This window comes from Sander lucioperca, chromosome 1 (assembly GCF_008315115.2).
Source record: "Sander lucioperca isolate FBNREF2018 chromosome 1, SLUC_FBN_1.2, whole genome shotgun sequence".
NCBI lineage: Eukaryota > Metazoa > Chordata > Actinopteri > Perciformes > Percidae > Sander > Sander lucioperca.
This window is the reverse complement of record NC_050173.1, coordinates 1525505-1549477: the sequence shown is the minus strand read 5'-3', so window position 1 is coordinate 1549477 and position 23973 is coordinate 1525505. Positions and strand designations below refer to the sequence as shown.

Here is a 23973-nt window from a genome sequence, read left to right as displayed (position 1 = left end):
TGATTTCTTGTATAAAAAAGTCTCAAGTGAATTTAGTGATGAAATAGCAGATGAACAATGTATAAAACTTCTGAGATCTGCACAACCTAGATTCACAAGACAAACTGGTCCCAGATCAGTCAGTGGCCCATGTAAATTTTGGGGCGTTAAAAAGATAGAAGGTAGAGCCAAATAAGGTAGGAGTTGAGGAGTTGACGTCAACTTTTAGCTTTGTTGAGATTCGCCCGTTTTCAGAGGCAGTTTCAAATTGTGAGATTTGCAGAGGAAAGAGGTGTCAATGGGACTTTAAGATTCTCTGTATGTCCTTTTTACCCACCAAACTGTCGTAATTCAACTATGACAAGGTAAACTCGGTTTTGCATTCTATCACCCCTTTAAAGTTACATTTTGGAGTTTTCTACAAACATTCAAATGATAGAAAACTCAACATTCATGTTTTTAACGTCCCCTAACAGCAGAAAAGGTTGTCAGTTGCAGAATATTGTTTCAATGGCTTCATTTAATTACATAATTTGTGTGTGTTCAACAGGCTTCACGAGCTGCGTATCCAGCCTTCATTGACCAAAGATGGAGTCTTCTCAGCTCTCAAAATGGCTGAACTAGAGTTTCCTCAGTTTGAGACACTTCATCTAGGATATGTGGATGAGTTTCTGCTGCAATGTTAGTTCCTTCCCTCAAATATAATCTCCTGTACTTCCTCCACTTTTTTTGTTGATATACTAGTGCAGTGCCAGTTGAAAAAGTGCCTGCTTGCAGCTTTTTGTCTCACTCGACATCATGCTTCCTTGGGTCCTGAGCAATACACCTGCCATGACTTAGTTGCTTCACACACCCAAGTTTTGGCTACTCGCGGTCAGAAACAAGGTGGAACTCGTGGGGAAAAAACACCAATGCAATGTAGGCACCTGCCTGGGGCCCCCTAACTTAAAGGGTCCCAAACAGTTATAGATTTATTATTATGTTTAGATATGAAAAATATTGATTATGTTATTATTCTAACTCACTGTACCCTGAAACAACCTACAAAAGGCCCCCAAAGCACTTAAAAAAGTATGCAACTCAACTGTATACTTTTGACTTACTGTGTACTTCTACTTTAGAGGAAAACATTGTACGACTACATTTTACATCGAAAAATTGCTGGTTACATTGCAGATTCAGATTTTACTCCAAAAATATAACAATTAAAATACGATACATTATTATTCATTAAACTATCCAGCATTATATTAGAGTTGAAAGCTCCCCCGTGAACAGACATTAAGTAAACCTTTGAATGCAGGACTTTAATTGTGCGGTATTAATAGTTTTACTTCAGAAAAAAAAAAAAGTTTAGAGTACATGTTCTACCATTGCCAATACCGACATTCCCAGTTACAGGAAGGTTGGAAAGTAAAGCAAGACGCCCCAAACCACTAAATCTGGCCCTGAATAGCACACCCAAGTCAGGGCTACACGTGGTCAGAAACGCACTCGGTGAAATTCGGCATTCAGGCTATTGAACGTGTCGCGCGTTAAAATTGCACCGAATTGGAAGATGCACATCCTTGGGTCCCAAGCAATACATCTGCCAAGTGTGAAGTAGATCGGATGAACGGTTCTCGAGATATTCGAAAGAGAAACGGAAAGAGAGACAGACCCAAATGAATGTACTACTCACCTAAGCTTTTATTAAACATTTTACAATTGAAATACATGGTACGATAATTTGCAATAAATTGTCATCAATTAAACTTTTAAAAATCTGTAGTAAAAAATTGCAACTTTTCTGAAATTTAAGTCAAATTTCTAGTATCTTGAATTGAATAAGTTGAGTTGAATTAAGTTTGTTTACAGGTGTGTTAATAAAAATGCAACATCTTGTGTGTTCATAAATGCAGGTAAGATGAGTCATCCAGAGCTGGTGAAATACGGTCTGGCTGATGTCATTGAAAACCCAGGCATCATCACTGACATTGGCATAAAGGTGGTGAACGAGGTGTTCACTAATATTAAATACCTGCTCATCTACAACTGTCCTCACCTGCATAACCCTCACCACTGGATCACAGGTAAATCACACCACTACTTGCCTTATTTCACAAATGGCCTGATTATGAATGCCCATATATTTGTGGTGAGCTCAGTTTCTCTATATAATAAAAGAAGGTACTGGATACAGAGTAGAACCTTCATTTTGCTTTCATCTCTCACTCTTTGAGAAGTGCTGTTGTGCTCTGTGTAGCTGTTATCTGTCTGCTTAACCCCGTCCCCAGATCAGTCCAGATGGAGTCGCCTTGTTGATCTCACACTGGTTCGCTGTCATGCTATCAAACTGGAATCCTTCTCCCAGTTCATAGAGTTACTCCCCAGTCTGGAGTTTATCTGTCTGGACCAGATGTTTAGAGAACCACCCAAGGTAAATAGTATGCTTATGAACACACAGACACTCACACTCAGAATCCCACTTATACCCTACACCGTCTTAGGCAGTGTCCTCATTTAGGATCCTTGTTGCCTGACGTTATTCGGGCAAATTTGAGATTTGCTCTGCAAGTCCGTCTGGCCAAGAGGCCACCCAAGCCCATTTCGGCGGCGGTGGCCGTTGGTGATGCCCCTTTGGAAATGGGCTGTGAATGAACCTTCCCCAGACCCACTCTCAGTTACAACTGAGAAGGGTCTGGTGTCAACCAGGCTAGAGGGTAGAAGCTCCTCCTCAGTCTTGCTGACATTCAGTTTGTTATATGTCAAATGCAAGGCCGTAGATATTACTGAAGTTGTAATAAACATCACAATCCTCTACCCTGAAGTTGCATAAACACCCAATGTTTCCGCAGGTAACGTTCTACCGTCACACAAAAGGTAGTCTCACGTTTTCAGAGCTCCACATCCCTGTGGCGTAAGGTCTGGCTCCTCTATACCTACATTCTTGGATAGGAGAAAAAAAACTCTTTGGGTCGTGTGCATTTCTTTAAACCGATCACAATTGTCTTGGGCGCTAAACTCCGGATGCAGCGACAGTGGCTCTGCAAAATAGTCCACGGAAAGAACTTCAACATTTGCACCCCGCATAAGAAAACGCCACATACAGTAATACATTATTAAATGAAGTTAACTGTTCAGTCAATAACATTACAGTAAAGTGAACTATTCAAATTAGCTGGATACATGATTAAACTTAATTTTCGTCGTCCATAGCAGTCCCCCCAATTGGTCCCAAAACGTCTCAGTTAGATAGTAAATTCTTTGTAAATCTCTACAATTATTGCCCACACAGACAGCGAAAGGCAAGGGACAATTATCCTGAAAAGCTACTTCCGTTAATCTTTTTTGAATTAAAAATCAACATGACAATTACCTTTTTTTTTAGGTTTTTTTGTTATTTGTTAACCGCTAATTAATAAAACTATTTGTGCTGGTCCTGGTCACTGTCCATACCACAGCACACATTTATTACATGCTTCTGCAGCTCTTCATCAAACCACTTCACCTGTGTGGGACTGGGATTTATTTTTTCTTCTTTCTTTGTCATTAAGCCTAAACCAACCTCCTAAACTTCATGCTCTTTAGGTCCGTACTCGTTTTCCAAGCCGTTCCCCCATGTGTTGAGGTCTGTTAAGCATGTAAAAACTATTTTGCCCATGCAATGGTTTTGAAAATAACTGTCAACAATGCAAAAAGCAGAAAATGTATAATTCTAGTTTTGTCAACCCTTTTGACAATGACAGTACAGGCCTACCACTGCCTTCACATCAAGATGCATTAATTGTGGCGCAAATGCATGATGCTTGATGAGTTGTTATCAGCAGTTGTAGTGCCCACTTAGAATACGCAGTAGAGTACTAAGTGAATGTAATTATTAGCGGAAACACTACATTTTTTAACAATATACAAAGAAATTGTCTTTAATGTGAATTGTGGATGTGTGCCTGATAGCTTATCTGATTAAAAAAAAGTTGGTGTATGTGCAGATGTAGGGCTGGACGATTAATCGAAAAATTCTGAAGCGGTTATCGACGTATTTTTCAAACAGATGATCATTTCGATAATTCATTTCTGTTGATAAGCCTACTTTCTCCTTAAAAACATTCAACCACGTGTGCAGGGTCCGAAATTAACACGCGCCAGTTGCCAAATGCGGGGGATGGCCGACACGCACATACAAACACTGGCGCACACACCAGCCACCAGCCACTACCTTCTGTTTTTTAGTGGTGGGCGGATCGATCCAAATATCTATAATATCGATGACAATGTTGGTATTGATATTGATCAATACCCGTATAATAAGATTGATACTTTAGTTTCAGTGCCTCTCCAGTATGCACTGCTGCGGTTTCATCAAAGAGGTGACCTGGCTGTCTGTGTAAGTGCCGCTGCTTTAAGGTGGTCAAGTCCTGTCAAAGCGCGGAGCAGGCACACTTTGCTTCCCCTCTTGTGATTTGATGTTGTACCGTCACGTGACTCAGCGGCGCCAGGCAAACAAGCAAGCAAGCAAGCAAGCAACCAGCCAGGCCCGGCAGAGGCCGGCAGCGGCCAACACACACACACACACACACACACACACACACACACACACACACACACACACACACACACACACACACACACACACACACACACACACACACACACACAAGCAGGACAGAGACGGAGCAGAAGAATGGTAGAGAGGAAGAGGAGCGCAGTGTGGCTATATTTTCAGGCCAAAAATGAAACAGCGGCAAGCTGTATAACTTGTAAAAAGGCTGTAACACAACAGATTTATACAAGCATATGAAAATTCTGTCCTTGGTTTTAACTTATAATCCAAATGTAAAATCACAAAACACTTAGGCTAAAGGTCATGAAAATTAATTCTCGTTAATTATTGAAAAGTATCAGTATCGGCGATATTGGCCGTGTATTTACTTGGTATCGGATCGATACCAGATATTGCAGTATCGCACACCACAACTGTTTACTGATAGCTAGAGTTTAACTCAGGCTAATTAATTAGTTAGTAAGTGGCGATTTTTGGCAGCCAGCCTTCCAAAAGAAAGCACAATGAAATTAAATGTTAACCGATCATTAAACGTTGACCGACAAGCAGGAAATGGAGTCTCAGTTCACCGTGTCTGCGGACAGTTGTAGGCTTGTACCGGTGTTGATGTTTTGTGCACATGCAGCCACTTTACTAAACCGCATGCGGGACTGACACAAGTCCACTCCTCATCGATGTAGTTTCACGTGTCCCGTAGCTCTCCACAAGCAGAAAAAAAGATCAGCTTAAAACGCAGCTTGCTGGTTCAAAGTTAGGACTTAATTAGTAGTTAAGAAATAGATTGTATAGCCTATTTACATGTTTATCATGGATGCATATTATGCATTATTTGTCTGTGACAGGGCTGTGCCAGGGTAGGCCTGAGTGCAGGGACTGGTATTGGTGTGTCCTCAGCACTGGTCAGCAACCAGAACTCCAACAATGACAACGACAACAACAACAACCACCACCACCACAATAATGAGGCCAACCTGCCTCCTGCTCCTCCACCTGTCAACAACATCAACAACAACATCAACAACAACAACCAAAGACAGCAGCAGCAGCAGCACAATGGCAAGTCCCACCTGCATTCTTATTCAGTGGTGCAGCAGCAATCACAACACAGCAGCTCATACTATCCTGGATTTTAGCATCTGAATTATTTAGAAACCTTCACGTTTTCTTTTATTATTGACTTAAGTTGAATTATTAAATAAAAGTTATAACCAGCAATCTTTTCAAAACATTCCACAGAAACATAGCAAGGGCAAATATTGCACATTTTGTAAAAAGAAGCACACCTGAATCCTGTCTGAGATTATTAGTGCTCTGTACAAATATGAAGTGAGTCAGACTCATGGCAATTTAAATTTGACATGTTACTGTTGTGCCACCTAAAAGCCAGAAACCAAAAATCTGTAAGCAGTGTGTTTAGAAGATTGCTTTCAGTTCCGTCAACCGTTTTTTAAGAGATCATGTTAACGGACAAATAAACAAATGGGAGCAGGTTTCTACTCGGTGAAGGTGAGTAAGGCGTTATGTTTGTTTTCACAGCACCAGTGGAGGTAAATGGGATTGAGGATGAAGAGGAGGAAGACGAGGAGGAGGTAATGCTGGAGGAGGAGAACATGGAGGCTGAGCCTCAAATAGATCTGAAAGGAGCAGAAGGGGAGGTGAGAGCTGAACAAGCTGACGTGGCTCCAGGGCCCAGTCGACCAGCTGGAACACCACAACCTCCTGATGAGGAGCAAGCAGGTTTGGAGCTGCTCTGTTTTGATAATTAACAGAGGTTATGAAAAGTGTTGTAGACAAAAAAAAACTGTTTTTGTGCTCATACATACACTCTTAACTTCCCATTTTATAAAATCAGAAAGCTTTACTTTATATAAAAATAAATAAATAAATATTATTATGTCTGCTGATATGTCCTTCACACTTCCAGGTCCCAGTGGTTTAGTCCAGCAGTGCAGACCAGCTGGTGCCACGGTTCCGAAGCCCCCACTGGTCATCTCTGACTCGGACAGCGAGGAAGAGGAAGGCCTTGTTTCAAGGCTGATGCCAGCTTCCTGTTTGCAGCAGCCAGCTTCCTGTACAGAAGGTGTCAGCACAACACAGAACACACCCAGCAGTCACAACAGTGTGTTGTGCTGGGCTTACCATAAAATGTCACATTAGGTTGTTGGTGTAGCCTGGGGTCAGTAACACAGCTACAGTATGAGGGCATATGTGAAAGTAAAAAGTCTAACCTTTCTTGTTCAATAAAAAAAAAAGTATAAAACCATCCAGCATATGGCCAAACATACAAATATGTGGCTGAAAGAACAGGAGAAACTCACTTAAATTTAAAGAAATGAAAAGCACAAGAGCTTGTTTTTTTAATGTGTGTGTGTGTGTGTGTGTGTGTGTGTGTGTGTGTGTGTGTGTGTGTGTGTGTGTGTGTGTGTGTGTGTGTGTGTGTGTGTGTGTGTGTGTGTGTGTGTGTGTGTGTGTGTGTGTGTGTGTGTGTTTCAGGTAAAGGTAAGACTCCTCTAAGGCGGAGCAACAATGTGGCTGTATCAGTGGCAGTCTTGGTAGATCAGACAAAGCCTCAGGTGTTAGAAAGCAGCTGTGAGAAGAGCTGTCAGGTGACCAGTGAACAGATCAAGGCAGACATGAAGGCTGCTGCTGACAACAGCAGGAGGACTAGCGGTAAAGGAATTGCTACTGAAACTGTGGAGACTACTGCTGACAGTGGGACAGTACGGGGCACGGGGAGTGCTGGGGCAACGGCAAGGACTGGAGTGAGGCCAGTGACTGGATCTGCGGGCAGGGTAGGACCTGGAGCAGCCACACCCAGGCAGGGGGGTGGATGTGGGAGGACAGTGGTGGCGACCAACCACAGAGCAACCGCAACCACTGACAGAGCGACAGGAACTGGCAGGACTAATGACAGCACAGAGGGCCCCTCTGGAGCACAGACAGGGGACAGTTGCACAAGGGAGACTGGGCTGAGGCACAGTTCTGGTCCTGCCTGTGTGGACAGTCTGGAGCCCAGAGGTGCTGCTGTAAACAATGCTTCCAGGAGACCAACACTGCTGACTGGACAGGGAGAAAGACAACCTGCCGGTTCAGGTTCCCAGCAGGGCCAGGCCAGCGATGAGGACTTTATCCCCAGACGTCCTTTGACCCGATCGTGCACTCGTATGTCATCTGATTCCCTGATATCTGAGACAGGTAAGACAGAACACTGAACACATTCAATATGTATCCACTAACAGGGGAGTGCAACTAAAGTTGTGTTTATGTTTAGTTTCAAAGGCTTGGGCCTGTGGTTTCAAGCTCAGTGAAGTGGCAGTTGTGCAGTCAAAAGTTACGAAGCCAAAGCAAACTTTGACAGCTGAAGGACAGCTGACATTAACATTAGCTGTTTCCATGAAACTCCCAGCTATGCTCCTATAACTCGCGACGCAGTTAGAAAACAAGAACGAGCTAACTAATGATAACATAAGGATTTTGGCTCGGTGGATGTCAATTTTAAATTCATGTTAAAACAGTATTTAGTTAGTATGGACGCAGATCAGTTCGGAAACCGTTAAGAAACAGTTATAAAACGCTCATGAGGACGGAGATTGTTTTTGAATGAATGAAATTCAAGTAGTGTGGATGTAGCCTAAGGCCCCAAGTACACAGGAGTTTTTGAGAGCTGGGTTTTTACCACCTCTGTTCTTAAAAACAATCCTGTCCACCAGTGTTGTAGTCAAGACCACCTAAACCGAGACCAAGTCACCACCAAGACCAGAGTGTATCAAGACCAAGACAAGACCAAGACTTTGAGGGGTTGAGACCAAGACAAGACCAGACCAGACTAGTAGTACTACAACACTGCCATCCACATTATTACACAATTCAAGCACTGTCAAGAACTTGCGTAACCAACAGGTGGCGAAATAACCCTAACCCTAAAGCAGTGATGGCCAATCAGAAGCCTGAAAAAAAACCTATTACAGCAGGATACCTGGCTTTTATGGTATATTGATATATTTTTAAACGAGATATGTGATACAGACAATACAGCAACAATTTGCATGAAGCTCAACAACACAACACACACAACAACACATGGCTTGTGTAACAATTTACATGGTAAGCCAGACTAGGTCTGAAGACTAAACATTTAAAAAAAATATATATATTTTAATTGAATTTACCCAACCTCTATAGTCTGCTCCTTATCTCTGCTTAAGGCTAGCTGCTCGAGGCTACATTTGCCACTACTAGCATGATGTACCTAAATGTACGACTAAACTCTGTGAAATTGCATTGTGGGTAATGTAGGCGTCAGGTTTTGACAAAGAAGACTTTTGACACCGCCGGTTCTACTGCATTGATTTTGATCATTACTTTTTCTAAAGTGGTCCATGTCAACTGACAATGTTATAGGAGGGCAAAGCTAAATCCATGCAGTACACTTTAAACTGTGTTGCCTACAGCTGTTATAAAATAGTTGGCTTCTATTTTTGCAGTTAAATACAGTAATATTCACACTCTGGGTGTTGCTTACTTTTGTATGTTTTATACATGTATCTTTGCTGTTTACATTAAGATCTTCCAAGTGCCAGGCCTCGAGTAGCAGTGAGGAGGAAACGAATGGCTGACAAATCAACCAGCACCTCTGACCCGGTCACTGAGGACGACCACGTACAGGTACACACTAGGGGTTGCATGACTTCAGATTTTTTAAAGTCGACTCTGATGTGATGAAAGTCGACGTCGACTAGTCGATGATAACGTCATTGACATTTATTTCAGTCATTAGCCTAATAAAATCACAGGAGGAGGGAATGCTTTGCATTATATACCTTTTTTTTAATCCTTTAATATCAACCCTTGGATTGATTTTCTTAAGAGGCTTGCTTTGTGTAGCTTAGCCTTTCTAGCATTTTACAACCTGTGCAATTTATCAGCAAGTGCTTTTGCAGGGAGCTTAATTAACGTTACTTATTTTCAGTTTGTGCTTTAACACGCTACTCACACTACTGGGTTTACCAGCGGTAACTTTATGCACACCAGTCCCGGTAATGTCTGTCGCTTCGCCGCGCATCTCCGTGATAGTCCGTCAATCAAAAGTTCGCTGTAAACAAACACTCATTGCAAAGTCTTTCATCTGTCCTCGTTGGCGACAAAAGCATTGGGTTTATGCTTAGTTATGGGTGCACTCAATTTAAATGGCCATTAAGTGTAGCGCGAGTCATACCTCCTATGTTGGATAATCCAGTGATCCGATGCTGGACAGCCTGTAACGTTAGCATTAGCACGTAGCTCCTGCGTGTCTTTACACAAACAGCTGACCGCAAACGTCCTTAACCCTCCTGTTGTCCTCTGGGTCACATTGACCCATTTTCAAAAAGTTTCTATATCAGCAATTTGGGTTTCTTTCAACAAAAAATGTCCAAAAAAAATAATGGTTCCATACAATGCTCTGCACAAGTAAAATAAATTATCAGTTCACTACTTTCATTGAATTTGGGTGTTTTATTCAATTTTATAGCATTTGAAGAAAATAATTGATAAAAGAATGTTGAAAAAAGCGACAAAAACATCCTGAAAAGCTTAAAAAAACGTCGGGAAAAGTGACAGAAACGTCGAAAAAAGTGACAGTCATCTGGGGAAAAAAACATGATAGTGTTGGAAAAAGTTGAAGAAAAAAGTTTTAAGTTTTAAATTTTGACCCAGAAAAACAAAAAGTTGGATGGTCGACGGGAAGACAACACAAGGGTTAAGCGTAGCAGAAATCCAAACGGCTACAGGCAGCTCTCCTCGTCCTTAGCTCCAATATCTCCTTATGTCCCAAACGTTTTGTGGCTTTCAAATGAAGTCCCAAATGAGCTGGGGTTTTGACTAATTTTGCCAGTGACGGTGCTACAGGTCTGTGTTGTTAGTACATACACACAATCCAATTTGTAGACAATTGTCTTCACTTTGACTTTATTGTCTTATAGTGATTATCAGTGTTAAAAAGGTGTAATTTATTCACTGTCATTCAAAGACCAAGGGGGTGAACACTTTATTAATGTATATGCACTAAATAAAGTATACGGTTTTGAAAATGTTAAATTCCCATATTAAACTTGTTACAAAGTGATTTTCAAAGTGCAATATTATTAAGGTTGCAACTGTTGCTGGTGGAGCTCAGAGGGAGAGACATGAGGTCAGAGGGACTTTTCCCCTTACATTCTTTGTTTAAACATTGGAATGCAATGGTAAATCTATTGCGTTTCTGTTGTAAATGCTTTTAGTGGACAAAAACAATGTGAGCTCCATTTAGCCAGGATGCACACGCGAGGTAGAGTCAACATTGGCTTTAAAAGTTGTATACTGTATATCCTTTGTTAGTGTGATTGACATACTGAGTTGCTTTTGTTTGTGCAGATTTTGTCTCTGAAGAGTAAGAACCTGGTGGGCATCACTCTGACCAACTGTGGAATCACTGACCTGGTCCTCAAAGACTGCCCCAAGATGATGTTCATTCATGGTAACAGACAGACAAGGGCTCTGATAGTTGATGACTCCTGTAGATGTTTTTCTCATTTTTGTTTTTGCATTACTTTCACTAAAGATGTACTAATAATCGTCAACTAAAACCTCTTGCCGGAAATGTGAGTGCTGGTACTTTTTTTGCAGCGATTTATTGTTTTTCCACAAATTGCGTTGCCCCAAAGTAGAAATGTGGAATTTGCAAGGTAGGTAGGTACTAGAGGAGAAAGTCTAGCCAACCACAAAAAATGACCCATGTTGACCTTAAAGGGTCAGTATAATAAAGTCATAAAAAAAAGTAAACCAACTCGTCTTGGTTCATAGAACACTAACTGTACATCACATATCCAGATGCTTTATATCCACACTGTCCTTAGAGCAGCATTTAATTGTAAAAGCCACACTCATTTCCAGTCAGTATAAAATACAAGATGTAAACATGCCAGAGTTAGCAAGAATGCTAATAGTCCCTAGGCAGGTAACACAGTAAAGAACATTACAAGGAAAACTATAAGGAAAGTAAAAGTATACAATACACAAGTAGTAGAGGACAAAACATAATGCAACATGTCAAGTTAAAAGTGATCACAGTTCTGATTTGCCTTAAGCCATGATTATACAGTGTAATTTTTTGGAAAAACATTAGAATCTCCAAATATCACAACATTAGTATGCATGTCCTGTTTGTCCTCTACTATTGCATTTTGGAAAATGTAATGATAAAATCTTAGCTCCAGTGCCTTCAGTTTCAGTTGCATGGGGTGCTTTGGTCTTACTTGTAATTCTAGTAACAGTATTGGTCTGATGAATCGTCAGGGGATTTCCAAAAACTGTAATCTTCCAGGGACCATGAATATTCACAACAATTTTGATGTGATGGATACACTGACTGATGACCGACTGACTGAGTGCCATTGTCATTCTAACAACAATAAAACGAGTGTTGTACAGTATAAATTATTGAATTAACCTTTTTATAAGGAGACCTAATAAAGTTGCAAATATGAAAATGACAATGGAAGTGACACCACATCACCCACACTGCACCGCCTGCTGCCTGTTTTAATAAACTCAATATTGACCGCTCAGTTTAGCAGATTTAGACATATTTGTAGTGTAGTAACCCGTGTTGATATACATGAGTCAAACATGGGGAGAATACGTGTTCATTACTCTCCTTCAATACTGGTTTTGGGTTTAAAGTATATATTTTCCTATAAATAAATCCAATTTTAAAATCCTAATCCAACTTTATGTTGAGTTTTGAAAACAGCACTCCAGCAGATGTTCAGTCGTTATGAGTCAGAACGCATTCAGTCCCACAGTGTTTCTTTTGTGTCCTCTCTCTCTCTCTCTCTGTCTCTCTGTCTCTCTCTCTCTCTCTCTCTCTGTCTGTGTGTCTCTGTCTCTCTCTGTAGCTACCAGATGTCGAGTGTTGAAGCAGCTGCGAGTAGAAAGTGCCCCCATAGTGAACAGGTTTGATTACGCTCAGTGTAAGAAGCTGGACATGGAACAGGTCCTGGATCAGATACTGAGAATGCCTCCTGAGAGGAACCGCATCATCTACATGCGCCCTATGCACCAGGTTGGTAATCTGTGATGTCATACCACACAGCCCCTCAGTGTTACTGACAATTTGTCTCAGTGACCTCCATCATAAAAGAGACTGTCCTGTCTGTGAAACTGTTGACAGGAAACCTTAAATTGCAAACAAGCTCAGTTATACTCTTTCTATCCAAGTATAGAATTATATTTAGGAATAAAAAAAAAAGAGATATAAATGCAGAACAACAGAAGTAATTAGTGTATTTACTATAAACGTGTCTAACATTTCTATTTTTATACATAGACAATACACAGAGTAATCCATTAAATGTAAATTTTTATTCCACAAGATAACTAGACAAAATTTGATAGAAAACTGACCAAGTTGTTTTATGCAAAGAATATTCTTAGCCTGTCTAGTTTAGTAATTATGGAAATCGGAATAATAACAAAAAATAATGTCTAAAACTAAGGTAAATCTGTTTTCCGTTTTAAACACAACTGTGCAGGTTAGAAGAATGTTAATAGTCAATAACTGCAATTTAAAAAGGAGTAGTGTACTTGGTGTAATTTATAGATTTACATTTGTATGCTGTTGAGGCATGTGATGTCAATCCGGACCCAGCCCATACCTCGTGTTATGAATACAATACATTGTGGAGTGTAACGTTTTCTATTTTCAAATACATTTTCTATTTAACAATAAATTGTTAGTGATGTTGAATATACAGTAGTGGTGTAACTGGCCGTAGTTGATTTGTGATCCTTGCAGATCCCCACCACGGTTCGACACGCACTGCCGGTTAATTGCAAAGTTTAACCATGATGGTGTGGGAGCTGCGGTGGAAACGGAGCGACACTGCGTCGTCTCTACGGCTTGTTCAAGTCGCACTAATTTAGGCAAATGCCGATTAAAAGGTGGTCGCAAGTGTGGTTAAAAAAAAAGAAAGGTTCGCTGCAATGTAATATAATGTCGTGCTGAAAGCTGTCGCACTCTAGCCTGGCTCCGCCCTCCTACGTACTTCCGCTCAATTTTCATTTTTCTTCAGTACTACGTCTGGGTTTGCGGTATATTCTTGGTTTTTCTCCGGCCAAATATTTGGCCGTCCAATCAGCGAACAGAGGGAGTGGCTGAGAACGATGACGTTGAGGTCGTGACGTGCGCCAGTTTGAGTTGTAGTTCCATCAAGGCAACGCTGGCGAATATCCAGAAGTTAAAGCCCAAGCAAGAACAATCTTTTTTGAGTTTTGTTGGTGGCCATGATGTTGTGGCCCTCCTCCCCTCAGGGTTCGGGAATAGTTTGATTTTCCAGCTCGCTCCGTTAGTGGTGAAGGAGTTGGCTAAGGCTAGCGATGCTAAGCTGGTAGTTGTTGTCTGTCTCCCCTCTCTTGAGAGAGAGAGAGAGAGAGAGAGAGAGAGAGAGAGGGAGAGAGAGAGAGAGAGAGAGAGAGAGAGAGAGAGAGAGAGAGAGAGAGAGAGAGAGAGAGAGAGAGAGAGAGAGACTTGAATGTATGTTGCTCGAAAGTTATGTGAGATAGATTAAATGTTATTTTGTTATTGCCAAGTGTTCCACACCTCTGACCTTGATTAGAAATCAGAGGCGGACCTTTAAGCAATAAGTTTGAGAACCCCTGATATACATGCATAGCAAAGGTCTCTTTGCACTCACTGGAACACTCTTCTTTTTTTTTTTTCTCTCTCTCCACTCTTCAGATTGACTCCGTAGCATTGGAGCGTCAGCTCTTCCAGGGGCCCTATCCCTATCACATTGCTATAGTGCACGAGTTCAGCAACCCTCCAAATATACGCAACAAGGTTCGCATTCGCAGCTGGATGGACACCATAGCCAACATCAGCCAGTGAGTAATATCTCTGATAACAGGGGCATTTTGTCAGAAATCAATCACTTTCTAACCTCACGCCTTTGGATGTGAACAGATTTTTTTCCTACATGTTGACCTACATAAGAGCGTGTGAGTCTTAGTTTGAACATGATCATGAACTGATCTCTGTATGTCTTTGTCTTTCTCAGAGAGTTGATCAAGTATGAGTTCTTCCCAGAGGCCACCCGGACAGAAGAGGATGTGAAGAAGTATCCCAAATACCCCTGGGGCCGGGACATCTATACACTGGAGGGTAAGACAGTCACGCCTACCTTTACCCTCACAGATTTCTAGTATACCACTGAAGGTAGATATGAGGATACTCATCAACCAAACATTTTCCTGCTTTGAATGTCATATTGTGTACGGTGCACTTTTTAAGGAGCTGGACAATGTTGTTGGATTTGAACTGAAACAATGACTCTTATCAAGCCAGCCTACATGGGTATATCCCTGTTCAGGACATCAGAGATCACCTGGGCCAACCCGGGAACAATGCATAACAATTACCTTAAGTGCTAGAAATTACACGTCATATTCAGTGAACAGCTAACATCACATACTCCAGGCCAGCAGAACTAATGTTTTGTAGCTACTTGAATCAGTCATAGCACGGAGAGATAAATAAAGCTTACTTTATGATTGTTTCGCAGTGATAACGTTCTAAAGGGGTGGCAGAGTTGGGTTGGGAACCGGAGGGTCGCTGGTTCAATTCCCCGTATGGACCACCGTACTGTGTGTGTGTGTGTGTGTGTGTGTGTGTGTGTGTGTGTGTGTGTGTGTTTGTGTGTGTGTTTAACTATATTCATGGGGTCCAAAAACTGGGAATACAGTATACTTGTGGGGTCTGGACAGTTTTGTGTGGCCCAAATTTAAAGGGCTGTTTGAGGGTTAAGACTCGGGATTAGGGTTAGAATTAGGTTATGGTAAGGGTAAGGGTTAAGGTTAGGCATTTAGTTGTGATGGTTAAGGTTAGGGTAAGGGACTAGGGAATGCATTATGTCAATGACGGGTCCCCACAAAGATAGTGAAACGCACTTGTGTGTGTGTGTGTGTGTTTTTCAGGCCTGTGTGTAGTGATTTCTAAAAAAATCTAAATATCAAGAAAAAGTTCCTGTTTTTTTTTTTTTTTATATCTGTTAGAATGAGCTTGAAAGACATGGCCATATTTATTATGTGGTTGCAAATCCTTTGATGACTTGCTGAAGCCTCGAGCCCAAAGACATCATGCGGCTCTTGGTTGATGCTCTTCCGGGCCTGTAATGCGGTCAGCTTCATTTCCTGTTTGTTTGAAGGTTTAGGATCTTTATCCTGCTGCACTGCACTATAAAAAGGGCTACCAGACCTACAGTGTTCACACAATATGAACACACTATGCTGGAGCTCAGAGACCATACAAAAAAAATGACACGTAGAATAACAATCTGAGCATGTTAGTAGCAAAAATGTGGACGGAAATTGACGATGTGCATTTGCCCTAAAATGTAATGATACATTGCAGCTCGGTTCACAGCTGCTGGTTACAGCGTTCTTGCTTAATACTGGACCAATTCTCCAAGATTTTTGTTCACATTAGTCACTAAAGGCTGTTTCATGCTTCTGCGTCAACTCCTCGTGACCCTTTCAGAGTTCTGCATCGGGGTTGCTTTGCATCTTTGTGCATTTCACCGCCATAACGCTAGGGGGTGTGTGGCTTTGAAGTTCGGCGTCGCCTGTGTCTGTGTCGCTCACCACCAAAACGGTACTCAGAATGGCAAACCCCACAGACTGTCATGCTAAAATATTAATCTTTCTTTAACCAGAAAATAAGTCTGAGGTTATTTGCGAGGTGTCTGCCATCCAGTTTATGTTAGCAAGCAAACTTTAGCGCAACTGCCCACAAAGTACTGCTTGCTGGCGAAGTGCTAATTTCAAAACGTTACTGACATATAGACACTTTACAAATGGATAACCCTGTCATTGTAACCAAAATATGTCTGAGTTTATTTGCAAAGCCTATGTCAGTGCTACTCCCCACAGTGCTCGAAACACCTATTGACTATCAACACACAGGACGAGTTGACCAATCACAGTCCTTGTGGTCTGCATCGCCTCGACGCCAAGTTACAAATTTTTTGGAGGTGCACGTCGAGCTACGGCGGAGGGCTCGGAGGGGGGGTTCGCGGTGACACAGAGGGGCCTGCGGGGGTACACCGTCGATTCGACGAAGAAGCATAAATCAGCCTTTAGACACCAATGCAAAAAAACGACGACGACCAAGCAGTACACCTTGTGTAAGATGTATTCTATTCTGAATTGCTAGAAGAGTACTGTGCATTAATAAATAATGTAGAGAAACTACTGTGTGAAGCTAAAAATGTTCTAGATGCATCACATGGAAGAAAAAAGAGGAAGAATTTATAGTTTTAGTCCAAAACGAGTTGAATGGGATGACTAAAGTGACAAGATTATACCTGAAACAAGCCAACCAACCAGCTGGCAGACTGGAGGCACATGATATGTGTTTTTCAGAGTCATTAAACCTTTTAAAGTTAACTGTCTTTTATGATGTTATTGTTCAGGAGTGGTGGATGGCGCTCCCTACAGCATGGTAACAGACTTCCCCTGGCTGAGGACTCTGAGAGCAGCTGATCCCAACAGCTTCGCCCGCTATGACTTTGAGGACGATGAAAGCAGTGAGTGCAGTGAATACATCCACTTGTCCTATCAGCAGACACTCTGTGGTTGTTCTCTAAATGTACATAATTCTTGGTATTTACCATAGACTGTAAAAAAAAAAAAAAAAAAAAGACATCTCTCCACTTCCTCCCACTGCACAAATGTGAAGCCAAAATATCCCAGATACAGGCGCCGCCATCTTGTAATTTTGGAGCTAGAGTCTGCGCAGTAGTGATCGGGCGGTGAAGCCGCGGTATCAAAGTCCCACACCAATCACAATTCAATCACAGCTGTCAATCATTGCGTTTCACCCCTTGTTATAGCATCAAATAACTAATAAAATCCAAACGTATCAGGAAAATGAACACTTGAACAAACAGTGTGATCAGAACTACCTAAAATGGCAGAAACAATCTTTGGGAAAAAATGTATTTGACTTTTTAGTTTGGCCAATATCCCATCCGCTAACATGGAGGGGGCGGGGTTTATGCTGTATACTGCAGCCAGCCACCAGGGGGCGATCGAGTCTATGCATCAACCCCTGGTATTTACCAGTGATTATAATTTGTCCCTGTAACCGAAAAAAAATATGAAACCTGATCATATAAGCACTTTAAATGTTTTCCTCTGTGTTGTGTCGTGTGTAAGCCACCATCTACGCACCCAGGCGTAAAGGCCAGCTGTCAGCTGACATCTGCATGGAGACCATCGGGGAAGAGATCTCAGAGCGCCGACAGAGCAAAAGAGGAGTGTTTCAGAGAGTGGTGGTCCTTTTCCTCCATCACTGTGATACACCAGGAGAACCTGTGGAGGATGACTACATCTAGACACCACAAAACACCCCTCTGCCCATCACATGAAGAGCAATCTCAACACCTGACAGTCCTGCAGCACTGCCTGAGCTCCTGACTGAAAACACTTATTTATGGTTTTATTTGGAAAAGAGACATAGAGACGTATAGTCTGTTTTGGATGAGGTTACCAATATATCGGACCCTGATTTTCTTATTATTTGAGCAAACCTAAAATGTGTGTGAGCACCCTAGAACTGTAAATTCTCAAATAAAAGCAGAGTAAAAGAAATCTCGTGACGGTGGACATAACTCAATCTCTGCTCAAATGGTAAATTCAGCATGAGTTAGATTTTCATTTAACAAATGAAAACATTTGCTTTCAACATGAGGTAGTTAGAAATAAAGGCCCGTCTCTAATGTAGTCCTGTTCCAAATAAGGTCCATTATTGACATCCTCTAGTGTTTTCAGCTGCTTGTCTTGTCTATCACGCAGAAAAGGATCATGCTGTTGGTCTGATCTTTCACCTGTCCACTGCTACAGTCTGCCTACCTTTGTACCACACATGACCAATCAGACAGAAGTTGCCTTAGACAGAAATGTCAAAGAAAATATGCTTTATTTTAATTCATTTTTTTAAGTTATTTTTTTATTTAATTTTTTTACCTTCAACATGCCGAACAGTGGGGGGTTTTGAAAGGTGGACAATATTTGTCATGGGTTTGCATTTTACTTCAGCAAGCACTAAATGGGGAAAAAGACAAAAGATGTTCAGTCCACATGGAGCTGAAAAAAACTTGCTCATTAACTTCCCTAAGATTAATTTTTGCAAAAAGTCCTCTTTGCATGTTAGGCCTATTTGGATAAAGCTAAAAGCCCCACCGCCAAAGAACTAACTCCTGTTTATTGAAACTGATGATTCCGATGAACTACGTTGTGTAACTCGCGTTCTCACTCAACCAGCCTGACCTGGAAACCAATTACAACACAAATATGACATGTCCTACATGGCTTTGTCATGTTGAGATGCTGTAGTTACCACTGACTAAGCAACATAAAGGGAGCTATTGGAACTGCTGCAAAATATTGGCTTTGTTGCAGTTGATCAATTCTCAGCTTTCCCAATGACCAAACAAAATGCTTTGGATTGGGTAGTTCAGCCCTGGTCAGACATGCCCAAAAATTTAAGAATAAACACATCTAAAGCTACGTTTAGCTGCTCTGCTGTCTATCATCATCATTATCGTAAGCTGGGAGGTCCCTATGTGTTAGACTGTGTACAACTGAGTTAATTTGCACAAACCGATGAATGTGCCATATTGCATAAACAGGGTGACCAAAGGATACCACAGTGTTAAAATGCAATTCAAAGCTGTGATGTTGGACTTCTGCAATGTCCAGTCACAAACAGGATGTTTCACATAACGATGCCACTGAACATATGTTCCTAGTTAGCTGTTGGAGCAGATAATGTGGCTTTATTTTGTTCCTGACACCTGCTTGTGTTATGTTGGTTTTTGATCCATGGCAAGTTCAAAAAAAGTTGAAGAACAGGCCCATGTGGGAATATTAGATTTGAGTTCTGAAATGAGTCTGAATTTTGAAGGGGAGGGGGAGTTTGAATTATGAGAATATATGCCGAATTCTTGGACTTTGTGATTTTTAGACTTTTTTTTTTTTTTCTTTTTTTTCTTAGAATTCTAACTTTGTTCTCAAGAGTTCTGAATGTATTCTCATTTTTCTCATTGTTGTTCCCATCTCCCTACGGGGATTATGAAAGGATGGGTCAGTGTCATACATGCATTCATACAGTATGTATCACTAGGATACAGCTGATGACTGACAGAAATTTCTCAAAAGGGAGAAATCGGAACAATACAGCAAACCAAGACAACAAATACACTTAATCTCTTCTGTAGCACGCAAAGTTGGGGGGGAAAAAAAGATGTAGTTGTAGTCTGACTTGAAGAACTGACCGCTCAGCCTCAGTCAGCCTTTTGTAGTGCTTCACTGCTTCTTAAAATCTCTCCTTATCCAAATCTGTGTGATGCCCTTTGAGACAGATAGAGATGCCATGTTCTAGTATTTTTGGATCTGCCCTTAAGCTCTTGTCCGAAAGGAGTTGTATCATGAACTGAACCATCATGCTGTTTTTGTTTTCGCGTTGAGAATTTATTTTCATTGCAAAGGGATTAAAACCCCAAAAGGTGCCAGATTACTTACTTTTTCCTCTTCTTGAGGAATCCGATTGGTTGGCTTAGACAGGATTTTGTTGGTCATGTATATGGACAGCTCTGCCCTGTATGACTGTATGCAGTGGATAGAACTGATTGTCTAGGTTCAGGATGTGGGTATTACTCAAATATGGAAAAGGGTTTGGGTTCAGAAAGATGAGCAACTTCATTATGGATAAACTGTGAATGTTCACTATCAAAGGATCTGAAAATTCTTTTTGGCAGGTTGAATGGACTGAACATGATGCGAGTCCAGCCTTCTGTTTGTGTATTGACAACTGTACAGATGTCATGGATGATGATATGCTTCCATGGTGTTTATATGTTTATAACAAAAGATTATTTCACATATTGAAAAATAAAATAACTAAAAATAACTTTTGTTGTCACATGTCCTCATTTCTGATTCTCAACCATTGACTGTGGGATTGATAACTGATGAGTTATATAAAGCTATACTTTTCCCTTAGTTTTGAATTTTGGTAACGAATGAAAAATGTTATACTTCCAGCCAGCTGATAAAACTAATTAAAACTTAAAAACTAATGAGCAGGATTTGAGTATTTCCAAATGTGGCACCCCCAAGTGGTAGTATTTATTAAAAAAAAAAAAAAGACACTGTGGCAAACGGGCACATAGAGAGACACATGTTACTCCAGCCTCAATATGCTCAATACTATTGTTTGAGACAGCACCTTCCAAATCAGGGATACTAACATGGATATGGATACATTTAATGTTCTATGGCTTGGACATAGAGAAGAGAAGCTGGAGAATTATTGGGAACTCCTTCTGATTAGTTGTTTTCAAATTAAATCTAATCTCACAGAGATAGTAACATAAATTACATTAAATTGTATTTAGGGGGCACAATATATTAATGAGCCTTTATATAGATAAAGAGGAGGATGTTTACAATAAAATGTGTTGTCATGGGCGCCTGGGTAGCTCACCTGGTAGAGCATGCGCCCATATATAGAAGTTTACGCCTTGATGCAGCAGGCTGTAGTTCGACTCTGACCTGTGGCCCTTTGCTGCATGTCATTCCCCCTTCTCTCCCTGTTCATGTCTTCAGCTGTCCTATACAAATAAAGGCCTAATAAATAAAAAGCGTGTTGTCGCTCAAAATATCACCACCAGATTATAAAGACAGTCGCGTTCTCGTATACAGGCGGCCGCCGTCTTGGGAGCTACTGTCTTTCTACACTATCTTTTTAATAAACTGTCTGTACACTTACAATGTTCTCAATGCTTCGGTTAACATGTAGGGACCCTTATTATGCTACCGTTGAAGTGTGGTGATATTTTGAGCCTTTTTAGTGGTATAAATAGCAATTTGTTTTTACTTTCCCTGTGCCCCGAATACTAGCGTTGTAAGCTAATCAGCGGTCCGTGCTAGCGTGTTTCAAGCTACAAATTCATTCGATTAGCATGAAAACATGTCCCAGAGAGCGATCGAGTGGGCACACATCTGTTATTATTATTAACCCCTAGGTTCGTTTTGCGACGGAATTGTCCTTTTATATATGCTGCTTATTCACTGAAATTTGGATTAAACAAAATCATCAGCAACTCCCTCATAACGGCTCTAATGGGAATAGACCTGTGTAAACTTTGCTCAGTGGCACCACACGAGAAAAGCTCAAGGAAACGTAAACTACACTACCTGCTTTGGTCTCTGCTGCTATTGCACCTATCGGATCTCTGAATGGCTGCTATCTAAAGGGGCCATTTCCTTTTCAATCAATATAATTGATGGAGTCATCACCAATGTCTTCATTTCAGTGAAAACATTTGCATCCTTGTTCACTTGTGATACCTTTGCCTGATTCAAATGTTATCATCGAGTGTCTGAATGTCAAACTGCTTAAAACATCCATGTTTTAACTTACTTTGAGCCAACTGTTAATGATAGAATTACAGCGCAGAGTGGAGCTGACAGAAAGCAGATGCAAGCAGCTGTAGAAACAGAGCAGATCTACCTGGACACACTGTTCTAATTCTGTCTCCACTAATCTCTGCTCTTCCTGCTTTGACAAGTTGTAGTGGAGTACAGCAAGATGGAGTCACACTCTCGGTCTCTATGTGTCTCACACACACACACACACACACACACACAAAATGTTTTAGTGAATCCGACTCCTCTACTGCTGTCAGCCAATGTAAACAGAGTGAAACTGCCCACAGCCTCCTGCTGTTCCAGTGGACTTCCTGTGACACTGAACAGCTTCTGTTAGGCCATCACACTGTTTCTACACAACATGGCCTCTCATCTGATGATGTTAAGAATGTATTAGTCATAGCATCATTTTGCAGGAAGCGATATATGAACACATTTCCTCTCGTTTTTGTTTATATTCACAATGTGTTCTTATGTTGTTAGTACACATTGATTTGTGAAATTCGACAATGGTTTCTTATATTTTTGTTCTTCTTCTAGGTAGGAGAACATTTCTAGGGTGTACGAGAGCACTCTGACCAAGATTTCTTTTTTTATTAAACATCTTGTTTTCACATTCCATCAATTGTTTGTCCAACGTACAGAAACACAAGTTTTAAATGTGAGGAACATATCAAAAGCCAACGCACATTAACGTCATATAATCAAATTTAGATGATTAAGATTATTATGTTTACATATTTGATTATTATATGTTTTCTAATTGTGTTGTTTGTGTGTATGTTTTATTAATATATGTTTTTGAATGCCAGTACTGACGCTCTGGAAAATCACATTACTTTGTTTGACTTTATTTAAATATAAATAATCAACAGGGGAAGTTTAATGGAGATATCTGTTAGTTAAAATATTTTCCCCATTCACCTGTAGTGGTAAACTGGCATTACTGATTTCAGTATTTTTCAATACTTACCACCACTTGGATTTCTTAGGACTTTTTATGTTATAGAGGAGACTTTTATGAGAATAGATCAGTTGAAAGAGTTGCTGTTGCAATTTGTGTGAAGTCATGTTGCATAATGCCGGTACTAAGAGACGGAGAGTCGGAGGGAGGCAGGGAGAGGGAAATAAATAAATGTGACATTTTCAAATAAAAGTCCGCTCAAGCATCATCAGAGTAGGGTTCCAAAGCATTGACTGTAAATATTAATATTAACAGTCTTAGTATATCTGCTAAGAGTTTCTATATATTTCAATATTGTTAATGCGGAAATCAGCACTTTTTGACATGTAAAAACAGTGTGTTGACATTTGAACAATGTGCTGTTCTGCAGGGGGTGGGGTATGAATGAGAAAAGGGTTCATGGAGTTTTGTGAATGTGCAATAGAATGCATTTTGTGTGAAAGCAATAAAAAAGGATTTTTGGTGGAACGTGTACGTTCAAAGGTTGTTTTAGTCGTGCAACAGAAAACTCCAAAAGATTGGACAGATAGTCTAGCTAGCTGTCTGGATTTACCCTGCAGAGATCTGAGGAGCAGTTAACCATAGTCCTCAAAAATCCACCGGAGTTTAGAACGCCAACACAAAGAAAGAGGAAGGAAACGGACATCGGCGAAAAGACATGCATGCGACGGAATTTCCTGCGGCGCCGGAGCAATCCTGGTGGAACGTCGAGGACAGACTAGAGCACTATTTGCATGGGATTAGTATCATCTGGGGACCTTGTGTGATTTAGAAATAACCCCCCCACATCTAAGTTTCATGTGGCACATTCGTACGGGATAAGCGAAGCCTGCTTTTACTTGAGTTTACTGACATATCTGTACCCCGAGAGATGGGTACCTGGAGGTGAGGCTGCCGCACTGCACTTGGGTTGGGGTTCCGTATCTTTTTGGGCCAGGCCCGGTAGAGGTTACCAAAGGCGCATACCCTATCCCTGCCG

The 23973-nt window shown here is 41.0% G+C and overlaps 1 protein-coding gene across 3 annotated transcripts in view; it reads left to right on the top strand.

Moving 5' to 3' along the window:
- fbxo38 (F-box protein 38) overlaps positions 1-20507 on the top strand; it is a 33159-nt gene extending 12652 nt beyond the window's left edge. For 2 of the 3 annotated variants that reach the window (XM_036001005.1, XM_031288310.2), the window contains 14 exons: positions 530-660; positions 1881-2051; positions 2256-2398; positions 5365-5578; positions 6059-6259; positions 6447-6602; positions 7016-7717; positions 9087-9187; positions 10913-11015; positions 12436-12602; positions 14277-14422; positions 14596-14699; positions 17008-17121; positions 17753-20507. In XM_036001005.1, the coding sequence (XP_035856898.1) occupies positions 530-660; positions 1881-2051; positions 2256-2398; positions 5365-5578; positions 6059-6259; positions 6447-6602; positions 7016-7717; positions 9087-9187; positions 10913-11015; positions 12436-12602; positions 14277-14422; positions 14596-14699; positions 17008-17121; positions 17753-17931 (2632 nt within the window). In that variant the 3' untranslated portion in view covers positions 17932-20507. The remainder of the gene's footprint in view (positions 1-529; positions 661-1880; positions 2052-2255; positions 2399-5364; positions 5579-6058; positions 6260-6446; positions 6603-7015; positions 7718-9086; positions 9188-10912; positions 11016-12435; positions 12603-14276; positions 14423-14595; positions 14700-17007; positions 17122-17752) is intronic. The other variant, XM_036000989.1, reaches the window with a different exon arrangement.
- Positions 20508-23973: the final 3466 nt, after the last annotated feature.